We start from the raw sequence: 16,015 nt of genomic DNA, 5'->3' as shown, positions 1-16,015 counted from the left end.
CATCCCATGCCACGGCTTGGTCTGGCTGTGCCAGGAACGTTTAGACTGTGCTGAGCGAGGCTGTCCCCTCACACAGGGTGAGCGTGGCCGGCCGCGGGACGCGAGGGGGCTGCGGGACGCGCCGCTGGGCCGGGTGCTCACGGGGCACGAGCGAGCGCTGCTGCGGGGTGCCCAGCCCGGCCCCGGGGCGCCGGCGGCGAGGAGGCCGGCGGAGCAGGCACAGGTATGCAGGGGCCTGGCCGCACAGGGGGCTCAGGGACCTGAGCTGGCACCAACCACCCGCCCTGGGCAGCCCCAGCAGGCGCCTGGCTGTGTGGCACCCCGGCAGCAGGAGCTGGCGGAGACCCACGAGCGCCGCATGGCCGAAATCCGGGCCAGGAGCCGGGAGCTGGAGCAGCAGCGGGAGGGTAGGTGCCAGTGAAGGGCTGGGGGACCCATCCATGGGATGGGAGCTGGCTGGTGCCCTTATCCCAATGGCATCTGGCCCACACAGGGCTCTGTCGGCACCTTGAGGAGCTGCTGAGCCCGAAGGCTGCAGTGTGGGAGCCGGCGGGACGCGACAGCGGTGCCTCCAGGACACCAGGTGGCCGCGGGGTTGGGGTCCCCTTTGGACTGGACACCCTGCTGCCTCCCGCAGGGCCGCTGGCCACCGAGATCCGGTGAGGCGAGTGCGGGGCGATGCGGGCGCTGCGGTGCCCCGGCCCGGGCTGACACGGGCGCTTGGCAGGGCGCTGCGACAGGCCTATGTGCAGGGTGGTGGGCGCCAGCCGGCGGTGCTGGCCCAGCTCCTGGAGCTCCAGGTGGAGGCCACGGCGCTGGAGCGCCTGCGCAGGGCCAGTAAGTCTGGGCAGGGCGGCGGGTAGCTCTGGACATCATGTCCCCGTGGCTGAGGCCTCTCCGTGGGCGCTGCAGAGCTGCCGGCAGCTGGCGCAGGTGCCCTCGACACGGAGCTGCTGGCAGTGGAGCTGGAGAACCGGCGGCTGGAGGCCGAGCTGCTGAAGCTGAAGGCCAGGAGGGAGAGGAAGGCTGGTGCTGGTAGGTGCCCGCTCCCCATGGGCCGTCATGGGGCAGATGTCCCCTGGCCCCCATTGAGAGAGCAGCTGTCCCCCAGGCTCCCGGCAGCAGCAGCAGGCGGCAGAGCTGGCCCGGCTGCAGGTGGAGGTGGAGACACTGCGGCGCCGCGTGGGGCCTCCCCGCCTCCCACCACCCCTGCCTCTGCCAGCAGCAGCGGCCACGGTAAGAGGCCCCTGCGGCCACGTCCTGCAGCACAACCCTCCTTTCCTGGAGCCTGGGCTCCAGCACTTGTGCTTCTTCCCCTTTCTGGGGGTCTTGGGAGTTTTTTTCCGCTGCGCCTATCCCATCCCTGAGGAGAATGGGGTCCCCCATTCTATGCCACTTTTCCCCCCTTTCCCAGGCACCCCATCAGGCTCCCAGCCGCCCACTGGCTCCTGGCTTCCCCCTTCTCCCATATACAATCCTTGAGGATCCCCCTCCAGCACAGGAGTCACTGGACCAGCCTGGACCTTCCCACAGGTGAGCCAGGTTGGAGCCATGCCCCCACAGCACCTCACAGTGCACTCCAAAATGGAAAAGGGGCCTTATTAAGCACCAGCTTCATAAAAGCAATGGAAAAACATAAAAGCTGAAGGTTTGGGCTTGAGACCAGATCTAGCACTCACCTGAGCAGGGCCCTGCAGGAGCAAGGTGCAAAGAGCTGCATCAGCTGGGTAGTGGGCTGCACTAGTACTTTGGAAGCAAACCCCTACCTCTCCCCAACCACACTCCTTGGTCCTAGGGAGCTTTTTCATCCAGCCCTAGGGCAGACAAGAAGGTAAACTCTTTCCCCCCCCCCCCCCGCCCCACCCCTTCCCCTCCTTCTCTCCTGCTTTTCTTCCCCTTGGACATGATCTCTTTCTAGGTGAAGTTTAACACAGCCCCTCTCTGTTAGAGGGCAATGTCTACAGCTTTGTATATGTGTGTATTTAATAAATGGCTCCAAGCCCCAGCTGTTCACTTCTCCAACTATTTTTTAGTCACACAAGTCTTTCTTGGAGAAAGCTGATGGAGGTGAAAGGTAAGTGAACTCACAGCTACCTACTACAGCCTTCCCTTACCCCCAGAAGGGCTCCACTGCAAGCTGCTGAAATCTAGCAGCTGCACTTCAGCTTTACCAAAACACTGAAAGTCAAGCTTAACAGCTACGTGCTCAGCCTTAAGCTTGCGGGAAGTGAAGACTTCCCTTTCCCAAAGTATTTATTTAGTTCAACATCCTTTAGCATACACTCAGGCATTAAGCAGAGGTGACTTAAGAATACATCTCCTTAGCCCTAAGAGCACAGAGCAGGGTCCAGGGTAAAGGGAATATTATATTCAAGAGGTGAGAGAAAAGTTGAATGTTTTGCCAGGAGCAGAAATGTTAAGGCTAACATAGCATTAAGTTTAGCCAAGTAGCTTTTACAAACCAGCAAGGGTAGCTTGCACCAGAAAGAAGGTCAAGACCATGAGGATTTGCTTACAATCTTTATTGAAGTCATACAAAAGTTGCCAAAAAGTGAAAAAATACACTATATACAAAACCAATTTCCTTGTAAGGAGAAGAGTGTCCCAGGTTAAAGAATTATCATACTGTGCTTTCAACTGCAGGCCCTGATTCCACTTGTGGCCTTTTCTCTGTCTGAAGAAAGAAGAGAAGACATATTTATTTTTAAAACCCCAAACACCTTAGGACAGTGTCAATTCATGCACTGTAATTTGAAGATTTAACCAACTACACATGCTTTGCTGGTCTTCAAGGCCCAAAAGCTAATCTTAAATACCAATGCTAACAATTATAGCCCAACAAGGAGGTTATTAAAATCCAGGAGTATTGTTTTGTAAAAATACTTCAGCATTGACTCAGCCACCCAGATGCCCAGTGCATGTTTCTGTCCCACCCCAAAGGTCTCCAGTATCAGACATCTTGGTACAACATGCACCTTGCCAACTGGGGATTATTCCCCAAGTTATCAGGGAAGCCTCATGAAGACCAGCAGGAAACAACCAATCCATTTACCAGGCACAAAAGCATGCCTGAAGAGAGAAGGAAATACACATCTCAGCCTCCTGACTCAGCTGCCCACCTCCTCTTCCATTTTTTCTGCAACCTCATTTCCACTGGGGGCAGCATCAGCACCACCACCATTGACAGCCGGTTCTGGTTTAGATTTCTTAGCTTCCTTGTCTCCCTGTTGAGGTTCTTCCTCTGGTTTCCTCTGGGGACAAAATTGTTTAGTCTTCACTATGCACAAATGCAAGCTTAAACTTGTAGAACATTAGCATCTAGATCTCACCATACTTTATCCATTCAACTTCTACTTGATAGATTCAAGACAGGTAGTTTAATTGTTAGGATTGAACTAAAGCTCTGAAGCTCTGGTATGAAGTTCTCAGTTACAAAGGGTTTCCAGGAAGGTATTATTTAGATACAAATACCTGTAGTGTCACGTTATCCTCAGTTCTAGTTTAGCAAAGCATGCTACTGCTGAGCTGCACAACTATTAAAGTGCATGGATTTGAGGTATCTGGGCATCTGCAGTCACCAGTGTAAAGCAAATCAGGAGCTTCAAAAGATGCTCCAAGCAAATCTAGACTGCAAGAGGCTAATTTAACACAGGCAGACAGCCATGCTGTGCCACAACAGCAAAGTCAAGAAGAGTCCATATGGGATAGTTATACTAATAAACAGTTCTGACAGAAGGAAGGTTATGTTCAGTACATTTTGTTATCTCAGTAGGAAACACTAGCACTGCTACACATTGCACTGGCTTTGCCATTTACAAAGTCCAATCCTCTGTTTCCACTTGGAAGTGAGGGAACCCAGCCCAGCCTGGTTGCTTGACCTTCTCAAGTTTTGTAGGGCCCTGCTTTTCTTGACAGACCTCAGCAGAGCAGGGCTCTTGTTCAGAGAACCCCAGCAGAAGCAACACACAGTTCCAAAGTTAGAGCAGTGGGGTCAGGCAGTGCTGAACCATCAAGAAGTAGTTTCCAAGGCTGGATAGTTCCCAGTGGAAAGGAGATTCACACACCTTTTCTGGTTTTACTTTTTAGATTTTTCTGAGCATTATAGTAGTGAGTTAAGAATAACCTCTAACCCAACTACACAAAGCAAGCCAGTAGTATTCCAAAATAAACTGCTCAACTAGTCATTTCAGGACACACCTTTTTCCTGACTAGGTGAGAGATGTCTGTAACGCACTGAGATGCTCCATCAGCTGGTTTTCTTACTGGAATCTATTACAAGACAGAAGTTGCAACATAAGTACCAGCAAACAGAAATCCTTAAAGGCAATAGGAATCCTTAGACATTTATCTTAACTTACCGTGGAAGCAGAACCACTATCTTCTTTTGGTGCAAAGCCAGATGTAGTTCCAACCTTAAGAAAAAGGAAATAGTGAGTAAACAAGTATTGACTTTTAATTCACACAAGAGCACATATAGTACTTTAGAAAAGGAAAAAACGGCAGCCCTTTAACATCAGCAGTCTTTCCATTTCTCCTTCATAGCCCTTATTTGTGAGTAACTACTAGCTGTAACTATGATATAGTCTAATCACTATTTTAGTTCGAGTTTTGCTGAAAGATTGTTACAATGAAACAGGACATACTAACCAGAGTTGCTTTCAGTGCCAGCTCAGCTACTCTTGCACTCTTTTGAGACTCCTTTGAATCCTCTATCTTTTCTTTAATTTCAGGAAGCAGTCCCTTCAGTTCTTCAATCTCCTTCTCATCTTCAGGAGACCCGCTTTCCGTTGTCTTTATTCGCTCAGTAAGCATAGCTAGGATGACACAGTTATGGCAAAAAGAGCAAAACCAAAATTCCACCATCTAGCTGTCCAGTTATCTACATATACAACAGCAAGGGTCCACTAAGAAAGGCTGCTTAGACAACTGACATTACTACAGCCTAATATAGCTGATCTGCAGCTGATAACAGGCTAAATGTTACAAAACTGCATGGCAAAGAATTTAAACAAATTCTTCTTAGACTTATACAAGTTATTCCACTTGCTAGGTAGTTCTATACATCCACTTACCCATTCTCTTGTCAATGACTTCTATGGATTTACCAAACTGCAGCACTGCCTCATCAAACTGGCTGTTGTAGTGGTAGGCCAACGCCAACTGGTAGTGACTTTCAGCTAGCAAGCGGTCATGAGCCTCCAGGTACTTCTGCTGTAGGGCCAGGCAGGCCTGAAACTCTTCTATAGCCTGTGTATAGTTTTCTATAGGAGAAAGACCAAGTCTTTAGACACACACATTCATGCAAAAGAGATCTGCCTCCCTATTCAACTACTACATGTGGTACTGTAGTTTTTAATATATCCTGAGAATGGAACTACTACTGAAGGAAATCCTTGAGTTCAGGAACAGCCTTGATTCAGATTACCAAGTGACAACACTTTGTCCAACTCTGCCTCCCACTCAAAGGACAGTTTAGAGTTCCTCTACTTATTTCAATAGAATAGTTCATCCATTCACTGATACAGTAAGCTGAGCAGCTAAGTCAAAAGCAGACACATCAATTTTGTTATTTTACTTGCTGCTATGAATTGCATTACCACCTTTAGATTCAAGCTGTAGTTTCATAAAGTATAGTCACAGGCCACTTTCCAGCCATGCTCTCCTCATTCAGAGCATGACAGTGACACAGAACAACTCTCATGTTGTAGCCCTAGACCAGAAGCCTGCCACATTATTTCTGTGCTTTTCAGAGAAAGATGACACTCTTCTTGGATTTCACAAAACAGGAGAAAGGGTGAATTTAAAAAAAAAATCTGTAGGTTTTCAAATAACGAGCAGGTAGACACCTTACAAGACAAACCTGAGGCATGCTCCCCACTCCCTTTCTCTGAAGGATAAGACTGAAGGGTCCTCCCCGGCTGTTCTCCAGGATTTTGGAGAGTCCAGGAGAGCCAGCCTTTTTTGATTTGCAGGCTTTAGGATCTGAAAGCCCCTTGGTCCCAGACACTTTCCAATATGCTCAGTGATTTGGCATTTCAATACAGGGTCTTTGCTACTTTTTGAAGCTTAACAGACCTTCCCACAAAGCAGAAGACCAGGCCGTTTTCAATCTTGTAATGCAATGAGTTTTGAGCTCAAGGTTTTCTACTGTTCTGGAATACATATATATCCACTTTAAGGTACTGGCTTGTTTGTCTACTCATAGCAAAGCTTCTCACATGGCTACACTAGCATAATAAGATTTTTTTTTAAATCATAACCTAAATCTGATCATTTTAAAGGATGGAATAGATCAGCAGAAAGCTTAACTCAGCACTTTATACATAAGAATTAATATTGTTTTTACCAGATTCGATGCTAACTTCTCCTAGTTTTAGATGAGCCTGAGCTGCATGGAGCTGAGCTTCTTTTGTTTCTTGCCTAAAAGAAACAAAAAGGGTCATTTTCAAATTTTGAAATCATGATATAACTTTTATTAGCTACTTATGCCACCTCCCAAACAATTTATTTTGAGTTTCTTCAGAGATGCAAATTGGGATTAACTTTTACCTTTTGTAGATTACTTTTGCTAACTCCAGCATGTCCCAGGCTAACTCAAGATTTCCAACTTCATCTTCCTCACTTTCCTGTAAAGCATAGAAATGCATTAAAAATAAATATTTGACTTACATATTACATCACTAAATAACAACACTAAGTTTCTAATCCTGAAGGATACTGCTTGCATTAAACTGTTTACATTTGATACAAAAAAAAAGCATACACAAGAAGTTAATTACATCAACTGGAATTCTGCTTGCAGTAAAGATTTTGGAATTGAATAGAAGCATGTGTAGCTAGTTGATATGCCCTTAATTTTTAGAAATGGAGGTCCCTGGTGCCTTGTTATTAGAACAAGACTGGCTTTTATAAGCCAAAAGTTAAGAGGAGTTTGTTCCATGTTTTAAAATAAACTATTTGAACTCCAGTAAAATAGTCTGCTGCAGTGGCAGAGAACTTCTCAGGTTTAAGCAGCATTAGACTTTCCACTTAATTCCCATCTAATCAGGGTTTATTAGACCAAGTACCTTCAAAACACAGCAAACCAAGTAGAGAAGGATCTGCTACAGACAGACAGCTTCAGGGACAAGCTAGAGCAGCTTTACCTGCAGAAGGTGGCCTGCCCCCACACTCGTCAGGCCATATTATTGAAACAAATGCTTGCAGTCTATGGATCACTGTTGCTAGATAAGCTACAACCTTGCAAGGGTGAACAAGGTCCTATAAGGCAAACTGTCCCTAATATCATTCCTTCCTTTATGCAACACTACTTTACAAAAATCACTTCTTACATAAAACTATAAAAACACTCAAATTTTAAGTGTTACCAGAATAAAGTCTGAGTAGTCCAACAGATAGAGTCAGACAAGTATTACTTCTCCACTATCCCTGCTTCCCCCATCTCAAATGAGGAAATATGCTCACCTTTATTTATCTGAACTTTAAGTCATTACCAGGGCTTTTGGACAGACCAGCCAACAGTGGCTGATGAGCAATCTCACCTTGTCTTCTGTCAATTCATTCTCCTTATCTTCAGCTTTGTCATTTTCTTTATCTTCCTCTTCTGATTCTTCTGCTTCTACAAGGAAAGGAGATGGATGAGAATGCTTGTTACCAACATGCGTTACATGGAGCCAGACAGTCCATATCCTTCAGTGAAAAGTTAAAAGTGTGGTGCAAGAACACAGATAACATTAAATCCTCTTATCAGTCAGCAGCAGCCATCTTGCTGAAAACCTTAGCTGCTGCAGACAAAGGTAGTTCCAGGTTGCCTTAGTGGCTGTTTAAGCTTCATCCTTTTTGGAGTGCTACCTTACCTAGAACCACGTTCTCACAAATGCCTTGTTAACTCCCACCGGAGCCATGGGATCCTGAGCAGCCCTGAAGGCAGCCATCAGCTGAAGGACCTTCATGCTATGAACAAGCAGCATTTTCAGCAAGATAGCTGCCAAGCTGCATACAAACAAAAACCTGTTTCTGAACTCATTAGTGTTTCCCATTTCAGACATTTAGGTCACAATGTTATTAACAAACTTGCCATTGTGCAGGATGGATCTAACTTATGAAACTGTGAATCTGTGTTGCATGAAGTGCTTTACCAGTAGGAAGGACTGTGGCAGAACAGGTAGTGAAGGTGTCTGGCTAATTGCTTTGAAGTATCAGTTGACTTGCGTGCCAGAAAAGACACACTATGACAAGGAATCCCCTATAGAATCATGACAAGAGACTAATTTGAGAGTAATAGAAAGTTTACTCTTAGGAAGATTAGAGAATTTGCAAATCAATCCAACTCCCCCTCCACCCAAAATAGGCACATATACCAGACAAGGCCCAAACTATATTTAAGAGGACAACTTCAAAGGTAAAACAGAGGAGATGGTAGGAAGTTAAGGTCCATTTTAAGTAGTGAGAATCTGGGATGACAAGGCACCAGACCAAGATTTGCTACACACTAATAGTCATTTGCATATGAAGAGCCTCTTTACTGTGAGGGTCAGAGCCCTGGAACAGGCTGCCCAGAGAGGTTGTGGAGTCTCCTTCTTTGGAGATCTTCAAACCTGCTTGGAGGCCACCTGTGCCACATGCTCTAGGTGACCCTGCTGGAGCAGGGCAGGGTTGGACTAAATGATCTCTAGAGCTCCCTTCCAACCTCAACCATTCTGTGAAAAGGAAGAACTGTGTTCCCATAAACAGCCTTTCACAGAATTAACAGCAGAGAGAAATGTGGAGCTACTGGAGAGAGTACAGTGCAGGGTTATAAGGATGACCAGAGGCCTGGAGCATCTGCCCTATGAGGAAAGGCTGAGAGCTGGGCCTGTTCAGCCTGAAGAGAAGGCTGAGAGGGGACCTGATCAGTGTCTGTAAATACCTCAAGGGAAAGAGTGAGGAGGATGAGGCGACCTCTTTTCAGTGGTGGCCACAGATAGGACAAGAAGAAACAGCAACAAACGGAAGCACCAAAGTTCTACAGGAACTTAAGGAAAAAAAATTCTTAACAGTGAGGGTGACAGAGCACTGGAACAGGTTGCCAAGAGAGGTTGTGGAATCTTTCTCTGGAGACCAAAACCCACTTGGACACAATCCTGTGCCGCATGCTCTAGGTGACCCTGTGCATGCAAAGGGGTTGGACTAGATCTCTAAAGAACCCTTCCAACCTTAACAATTCTATAGCTATTCTCCTAGTTTATAGTAGGAAGCTGCTTCACCACTTTGAAGGTGTTCTGTGTTCAGCAATACAAGGTCTGCTAGTGTCCAGAACTACCAAGTCTGCCACATCTAAGTAAGGCTTCTCCCAGGCAGCTGAGCTACTGACAAGCTGGTAACTGGTGCTTTCTGCTTATCAAGTAACTTGTGTAAGAAAAAACTCTTGAGACAACAGAAAGTGTAAAAGTCTTGCTAGATTACTTAACATAATCCTGAAATACAGCTATAATGAAGCAGGGATGCAGAATGGCAGAAAGAGCTCAATAACCAGGGGACTGCTAAACAGAAGCACTAAGCCACCAGATTCCAGCCTAGTTAAGTATAGATTTGCCAACTAAGTTCTCATGTTTAATCACTATAAAGGCTCACGCAGAGTTCCTTTGTTTTATAAGAAAGGATTTACTATTTCATTATGTGTTCAGCTGTGCCTTTTCTGCTCTACTGATTTAAATAATGGGGTTATAACCAGAGGCAACTTATGCTTCAAATTATTTAAAGGTTAGTGCAATGAACCCAGATGCATGCAAGTGATCATCCATTCAGTATTCTCCACCAGCCTAGCTGTTACTTACAGCATTGTGAAATGTGTAAGTTTGCTTTAAAAGGTTTGCTTTGCAGTTAGTTAAGCATTAGTCTAAAGAAGCTGAAACTATTCACTGTTCCTTGAAATTTAACTGAAACCAGTTACTTGGATGTAAATATCCTTCAACAGCCCCTTTCTTCACCATGCCTTTTCCTTATTCTAAGGCAAACAGAAAATTCTGAATGGAACACTTTTTACCCAGTGTTAGCCAGTCAAATCCATCAAGTCATCCATCCAAAAGTACTTTTCTCCTCACTGTTACCTTCTCCCTCTTCCATCTGGTCATCTTTTTCTTCTTTTTCTACCTTAGCACCATCACCCTCTTCCATCAGGTCATCTTTTGTTTCCTCTTTTTCTACCTCAGCAGCTACTTCAGCCTTTTCTTCCATGTCCTTAGACAGCTCTTTACTCTCTGCAGACACTGGGGCCTTTGAGGACTCTGCCTCTTTGGGTTCATCTGTTTTTCCTTCTGCAGCTGTTTCTACCTGCTCTTCTTCCTCTTCCACCTTCTTCTGCTCAGCTGCCTCTGCCTGCCCTTCTGCAGCTTCTTTCTGCTCCACAGCATCTGCCTGTGCCTCTGCTGTCACTTCCTGTGCTGTTGTGTCCTCTTCCATAGCTGCCTCGGCCTCCCCTTCCACAGCCTTTCCCTTTTTCACAGGGGTCTCTGTCTCCTTTTCTGCTGCTTGCTCTCCTGCCATTCCTTTCTCTTCCACAGCTGCCGCTGCTTTTTCTGCAGTTTCAGTCTCTTCCACAGCTGCCTTGGCCTCCTCATCCAACACATCCTTCAGTTTTTCTTTCTCCTCAGTTGCTTCCTTCACCTCTTCAGGTGCCATCTTTCGCTCTTTCTCCACAGTTTTCTCTTCCACAACTTTCTCTCCTTTTGTAGTCTCCTTTTCCACAGCTATTTCCTGCTCACACTCTTCTGGAATTACTTTTTCCACAGAAGTCTCTGTCTTCTCTCCAGCCTCTTCAAGTTTTACTTCCCTGTCAGCAGTTGCTTCTTCTCCTCTTGTTTTTCCTTCTGACACCTCTTCCATTTCAACATCTCCTTTGTTTTCCTTTTCAGTTAGGACTGGAGACTCCTCTGTAGGTTTTTTGGACTCTTCTTTTTCCCCCATGGCGTTATATACCTGCTCTCTCAACTCCTCCCTTGCTTCTTCTACATGATTGAGGAAGCATAAACATGTCTTCAAGTTTAGTGATAAAAGCATTCAATGGGCACTGAAAATACCACCCCTCAGACCCTCTAGTGTTGGTTTGCCATCAAGTTAAGTAACTTTCCTTAAAAAAAGTTTTTGAAACATAACATATTAGGACATAACCAACAGTGCAACACAAGCTAAGCAATCCCTCCCCCAGACTGCATTATGGCAAGCGGCTGTTCAAGCAGTGTGCATTTCTGTGCAGTAGCATTTTTAGTCACAGCTAAGCAAGAGGCACCAAGTTTTTCTTAATAGCCTGGACTGACAGGAATTCCTGTATTACCACCAGCTGCAGGTAGTATAGAATAGTTATTGTTCTTGAGCTTTTCCCCAAAACAGAGACTGACCTGTTCTACCACAAACATTGCACTGCTGCAAGCTTACAAAGCAGTTCTAATGGATTGCGAAACTTAAGAAAGGAAGTCTGAATGCAGCGTTTCAGGACACAGGCATCTGGTGATCCTTCACATGTGCTTTAAATGATCAATTCCTCACAGAAGTTTTGGAGGTTTTGTTCCTCTAAACTTGTGTAAAGATTGAACAAAAGTCATCCACTAAGGCCAAGAGTTTCTAAACAATGATTCAGACTATCTAGGGAAAGTAATGAACTGAGCTCAGATCATTAAGACAAAAAAAAATTGGTATTTCCATGACACAGCAGACAGCTTTACATACCATCAACAGTTGGTGACACAGATTCATCTTCAGCTTTTTCTCCTTCCTCTTCAACCTGCACCCCTTCCAATGCATTTCCCAATACACCATTTTCCATTCTATGGAGAATAAGAGTTTGTCATGCCTTGGCACTTATATGCATACTGCCTTAACTGCAGCACAATCCTTCCAGTGCAATCCTTCCTACAGGAGCACAGAGTCCCACTACCCCAGCCAGACTCTTGATCACAAAGCTCTGTCAGGTGAACAGCAATTGCCAGGGTGGTTGTGCTCTGAAAAATATCTGGATACTGGTTAGGTAACACTTCCCCCTCCAGAGAAACATGGATATTTGCCAAATGTTTCCTTAAAAAGAAAGTGCTTCTGCTACAAAGTAGCATCGGACTCAAAAATAGGAACACTCTACTACAGAGTGGCTGGTTTTCTACTGAAAAACATCCTGTTGTTTCCAATACCACTTCTCACTCTGTGATCAAACTCAACAGCCTCTTAAAACAGCCATTCCTTCCCCCATTTCCCTGGGACATTCAGGTATAAATCAACCAGAGGAAGCACACGATGCATCTATGGATGCACTATAAATGAGAAACCATTAGCATACCTGGCCAACTCCAGAAGAGATTTTCCATAGTAAAAAAAAGCTTCTGCACACTCATCCGCTGTTTCACCATATTTTTTACCCCTACAAAAGTAACAAAGCATTATTCTGGGCTTGATATTGTACTTCAGAACTATTGAACAGGAAGAATCAGTTCCTTAGTTTACCTCCCACTTTCAAGCAAGTACTGAACATTCTTCTCGCTAATCTAGAGCTGGTTTTCATGACCATCCAACAAAAATTTAACTGAGGAGCCCCAGCAATTATCACACTCAAAGATTGACCCATATCATCAGAGAATGGTCAAGCACCATGATACCACTACTTTCAGATTAACAGTCTACACCAGAACCATATACTGCAAAATAAAGCATCAGATGTTTTTGCCTCCCAGAAACACCAACAATGACTATTACAGAGCTGTCTGAATTGACACATCAGCTACAGTATTTACAGACACCTAAGTTTATTTTGCTACTTTTAAGTAATTTGTACCCATCCCCAGCACTACTATAAAAGCAGCAACCTACACAAGGCAGGAAACTAAACCATTTAAGCCCATCCATATGCTCAAGCCAAAACCCAAGACCTACAAAAACACAGAGGGCATCTTATTACTTACAACAAACTAGCAGCTTCCTGGAATGCATTGACAGCAGCTGGAATATTTCCCATTACCAAGTGTTTCTGTCCTAAGCCCAATAGCTTCTTAGATTCTCCATCCACATCCATACTGGAAAAAAAACAGAATACCAGATTCCATTAGTTTCCACATAATTACAAGAGTGAGATGACAGAAAAATTTGCCTTCTGCCTCTGAAGCCAAGTCAGTTTTATATATGAGAGCAAGCCACGTGCATGACACTTGGTGCTACCAGCAGTTTTACGTGGACCAGCCTTTGGCTTTGGTGACTAAGGACAGGCAACCAGTTGCTGCAAGAAGCAAGCGACAGAAGGGGAGACGACAGCAAGAACTTAAACACAACGTGCATTAAGAGCCACATGACACAATGCTGAAGTGATTCTGCAAATACTGAGAGGCACAGAGCAAAGCCAGGCTGTGACAATGGCTGCTGAGAAAAAAAACAGTGGATTTGAGTCCTAGCTCCAGGACTTTGTTTCGTTCTTAGGGAATAAAGGATTTGTTACGTTGATCCTTGGAGCCGACACAGCCCTGAAGCCAGGGGCTTTGGGAGCAGCTCCAGCCTGCACCTACCTGTCTGTTTTCTCTGCAGAGGTGGATGGGGCAGCCAGTTCCTCTTCCATCCTGCAAGGCAAGGAGGCAACGCGGGCTCGGGACGGGCTCCCACCGAGCGGCCCCGGCCCCTGCTTGGGGACCGGTCGCTGCCGGGGGGGGGGGGGCCCCCCGGGACAAAGGGCGCGCGCGCCGGCAGCCCCCGCCCCGCCTCGCGCAGACAATGGGAGCTTTCCCGCCTTTCCCCGCCGGCCCCGCCCCCCGCCTTTGGCGCCAAGCTCCGGCGGCGGCTCCTCACAGGCCGGCGGCCGCCGTCACGTGACGCGGCACAACACGCTCCCACCCCCCACCCAACACACCCCCCCCCTCCCTCCGCTCCCCGCCCCCTCCCCCGCGGGCAGGTTCCGCGGCTTCGCCTGCCCCCAACAAAGATGGCAGCGGCCCCGCGGGGGTCACGTGGTGCCCCTGCGCGAGCCGAGCGGGCCCAGCTGGCGCTACGGGGGCGCGAGCGGCGCGTACCACGGCACAGGGAGGGGGGCGCAGGGGGCGCGCGGGCCCAGGCAGAGCCCTCGGCCGCACCTCCCTCCCGTCCCCACAAAACGAACCCATCCCCCTCCCCCCACCACGTCTCCTTCCCCTCGCGGCGCGAGGGCGGCCCCCTCCCCCTCTTCCTCTCCGGACACGCACACGCCGCGCCCGGCCCCGGGCCTACCTAATTCGGGAGGCCGGCGCGGGCTCGACGCAGGGCGGAGCAGCGGTGGCGGCCGGAGATTGCATAGAAGCTGCTGGAGACAGGGGCGGCGGCGGCAGAGTGCAGACCCCTACCCCTCCGGCGGGCTATATACCCCCCAGGACACGCCCCGGCCCGCCCGGCGGCGCGCGCACGCCGCCGCCGGACTACGGCACCCAGCGTGCCCCGCGGCAGAGCCGCCGCCGGCCACCCCGGGCGCCGCCGCGCGGGGCAGGCCGGGAAGCGTAGTCCTAGCGGGGGGGGGGGGCGCGCGGCCAGGTGGGAAACGTAGTGCGGGCGGCGGCGGAGGGGGCGCGCCCGGAGCGGCCGCGGAAGGCGGCGCGCGGGGCGCGCTGGGAAATGGAGTCCCGCGGGCCCGCCGCGCGGGGCGCGCTGGGAAATGGAGTCCGTGCGAGGGGGGCGGGGCGGCGCCGTGTGGCGGCGCTTGAGCGAGGCCGCCGCAGCCGCGGCCTGTGCCCGGCCAGGGCACCTCGCACTCGAGGCGGCAAATGACGGTGCCAGCCCCGGGGAGCCGCCCGCCTTGGTGCCTCACAGGGCGTCTCACGGAGGGCACAGGTCCCTGTTCCCCCCCCCCCCGAAGCAGGCCCAGGGCATGGGCGGCGGTGGCTGAACTATCACCCGCCGCCCACGCTAGGAGGCCCCAGCCCCACGGGGCAGCATCACTGCGGGGAGCCCGTTGTCCTCCCTTCGTTCCAGGAGGACCTGGGCACCCCCGCCTCCCCTCGAGGCGCATGGGCAGCGGCTCCCTGAGGCTCGCACGGCCGCTTTGCCGCCTCGCAGCGCGGGTGGCAGTGCCGACGTGGTGGCTGCAACGGCAGAGACCTCCAGAAACCCAGACGGTGGCAGCGAGGCGAAGCCATGGGCGACCCGGGGCCCATGTGCCCCAGCCCAGCTTCAAAATGAGAGCACCAGCACGGGCCGCGTGTGCCGCTCCAGCAGTGACAGAGCTGAGTGCCGCCTTCCTGATCCATGTCCTCTTGCTTAGCAAAGTAACGAGAGAAAAGCTAATCGGTATCCAGCCATTAGAGGAAGGGGGGAAAAAAACCTCCAAGTCATACCCTGAATACAGTATTTATTTAAAGCGTGCAAACAGACAAGTGAAAATGCAAGCGACAAAAGCCCTCTCCTGCTGAGATGAATGCTGTTGGCATTCTGCGTGGCACCTTCACAGCAGAACTGCTTCATTATTGATTTGCAGCAGGAACCATACTCAAAAGTCATCTACTTTTGATTAGAATAATAAAGAACAACATGGATTTTTTTTAAACATCCAGTCTAGTAAAGAATCCCAACCAAATTGCTATTGTTTTCTGCACTCAAGTTTAAGTTCACCAGCAGACTGCACTGGAAAACACTTTGCAGAGGGACAGGTAAATTCTTTATCACTTCTTAAATCTTTATTTAAAGAGATTTGTCCTAGTTCAGCTGCATGCTCTGCAGCTCACTGCAGAAAATACTTGAGACTTTGGTCTGCATTATGCTTGAGGTGAATATAAGGGTTTTAACACAGGTATTTGAATTACTTGAATAAAAAGGGTTGTTACTATGGGGAGAAAAAAAGCACTCTTTATTTCTCTTAAGCTTAAGACAGTTGAGCTTACTTTTCCACCAGTTAACTGGTACTCTTGCCTATAACATTCCATATGGCATCAATAGATCTAGAAGAATCCCTTTGTTTAATTCTGATAAGACCATAGAAACTGGGCTCTGTATTGTCTATATGGAAGCCAATAAGCATTAAACGTATTTTACAGGTACAAAACACTGG

General features: G+C 48.2%; 1 protein-coding gene across 3 annotated transcripts; it reads right to left on the bottom strand.

Moving 5' to 3' along the window:
• Window positions 1-2,507: 2,507 nt before the first annotated feature.
• Window positions 2,508-14,363, bottom strand: NASP (nuclear autoantigenic sperm protein). 3 transcript variants are annotated; one of them, XM_088526147.1, is made up of 15 exons: window positions 14,209-14,361; window positions 13,518-13,568; window positions 12,924-13,034; window positions 12,305-12,385; window positions 11,704-11,801; window positions 10,089-10,985; window positions 7,542-7,618; window positions 6,550-6,626; window positions 6,347-6,420; window positions 5,073-5,261; window positions 4,648-4,814; window positions 4,359-4,412; window positions 4,198-4,269; window positions 3,120-3,251; window positions 2,508-2,674 (listed from the first exon to the last, which is right to left on the bottom strand). In XM_088526147.1, the coding sequence occupies exons 1-15, from the start codon at window positions 14,271-14,273 to the stop codon at window positions 2,621-2,623; spliced, it is 2,199 nt and encodes a 732-aa protein (XP_088382273.1). In that variant the 5' UTR covers window positions 14,274-14,361; the 3' UTR covers window positions 2,508-2,620. The 3 variants fall into 3 exon arrangements, with proteins under 3 accessions (XP_088382273.1, XP_088382274.1, XP_088382275.1); XM_088526148.1 differs by having other exon boundaries at window positions 7,542-7,615; XM_088526149.1 differs by lacking the exon at window positions 3,120-3,251 and having other exon boundaries at window positions 14,209-14,363.
• Window positions 14,364-16,015: the final 1,652 nt, after the last annotated feature.

The sequence above is a fragment of the Tinamus guttatus genome, unplaced genomic scaffold (genome assembly GCF_059628265.1).
Source record: "Tinamus guttatus ecotype Peru unplaced genomic scaffold, ASM5962826v1 Tinamus_guttatus_pri_ptg000242l, whole genome shotgun sequence".
In the NCBI taxonomy this organism is placed as follows: Eukaryota; Metazoa; Chordata; class Aves; order Tinamiformes; family Tinamidae; genus Tinamus; species Tinamus guttatus.
This window is presented reverse-complemented; position numbering and strand designations above follow the sequence as displayed.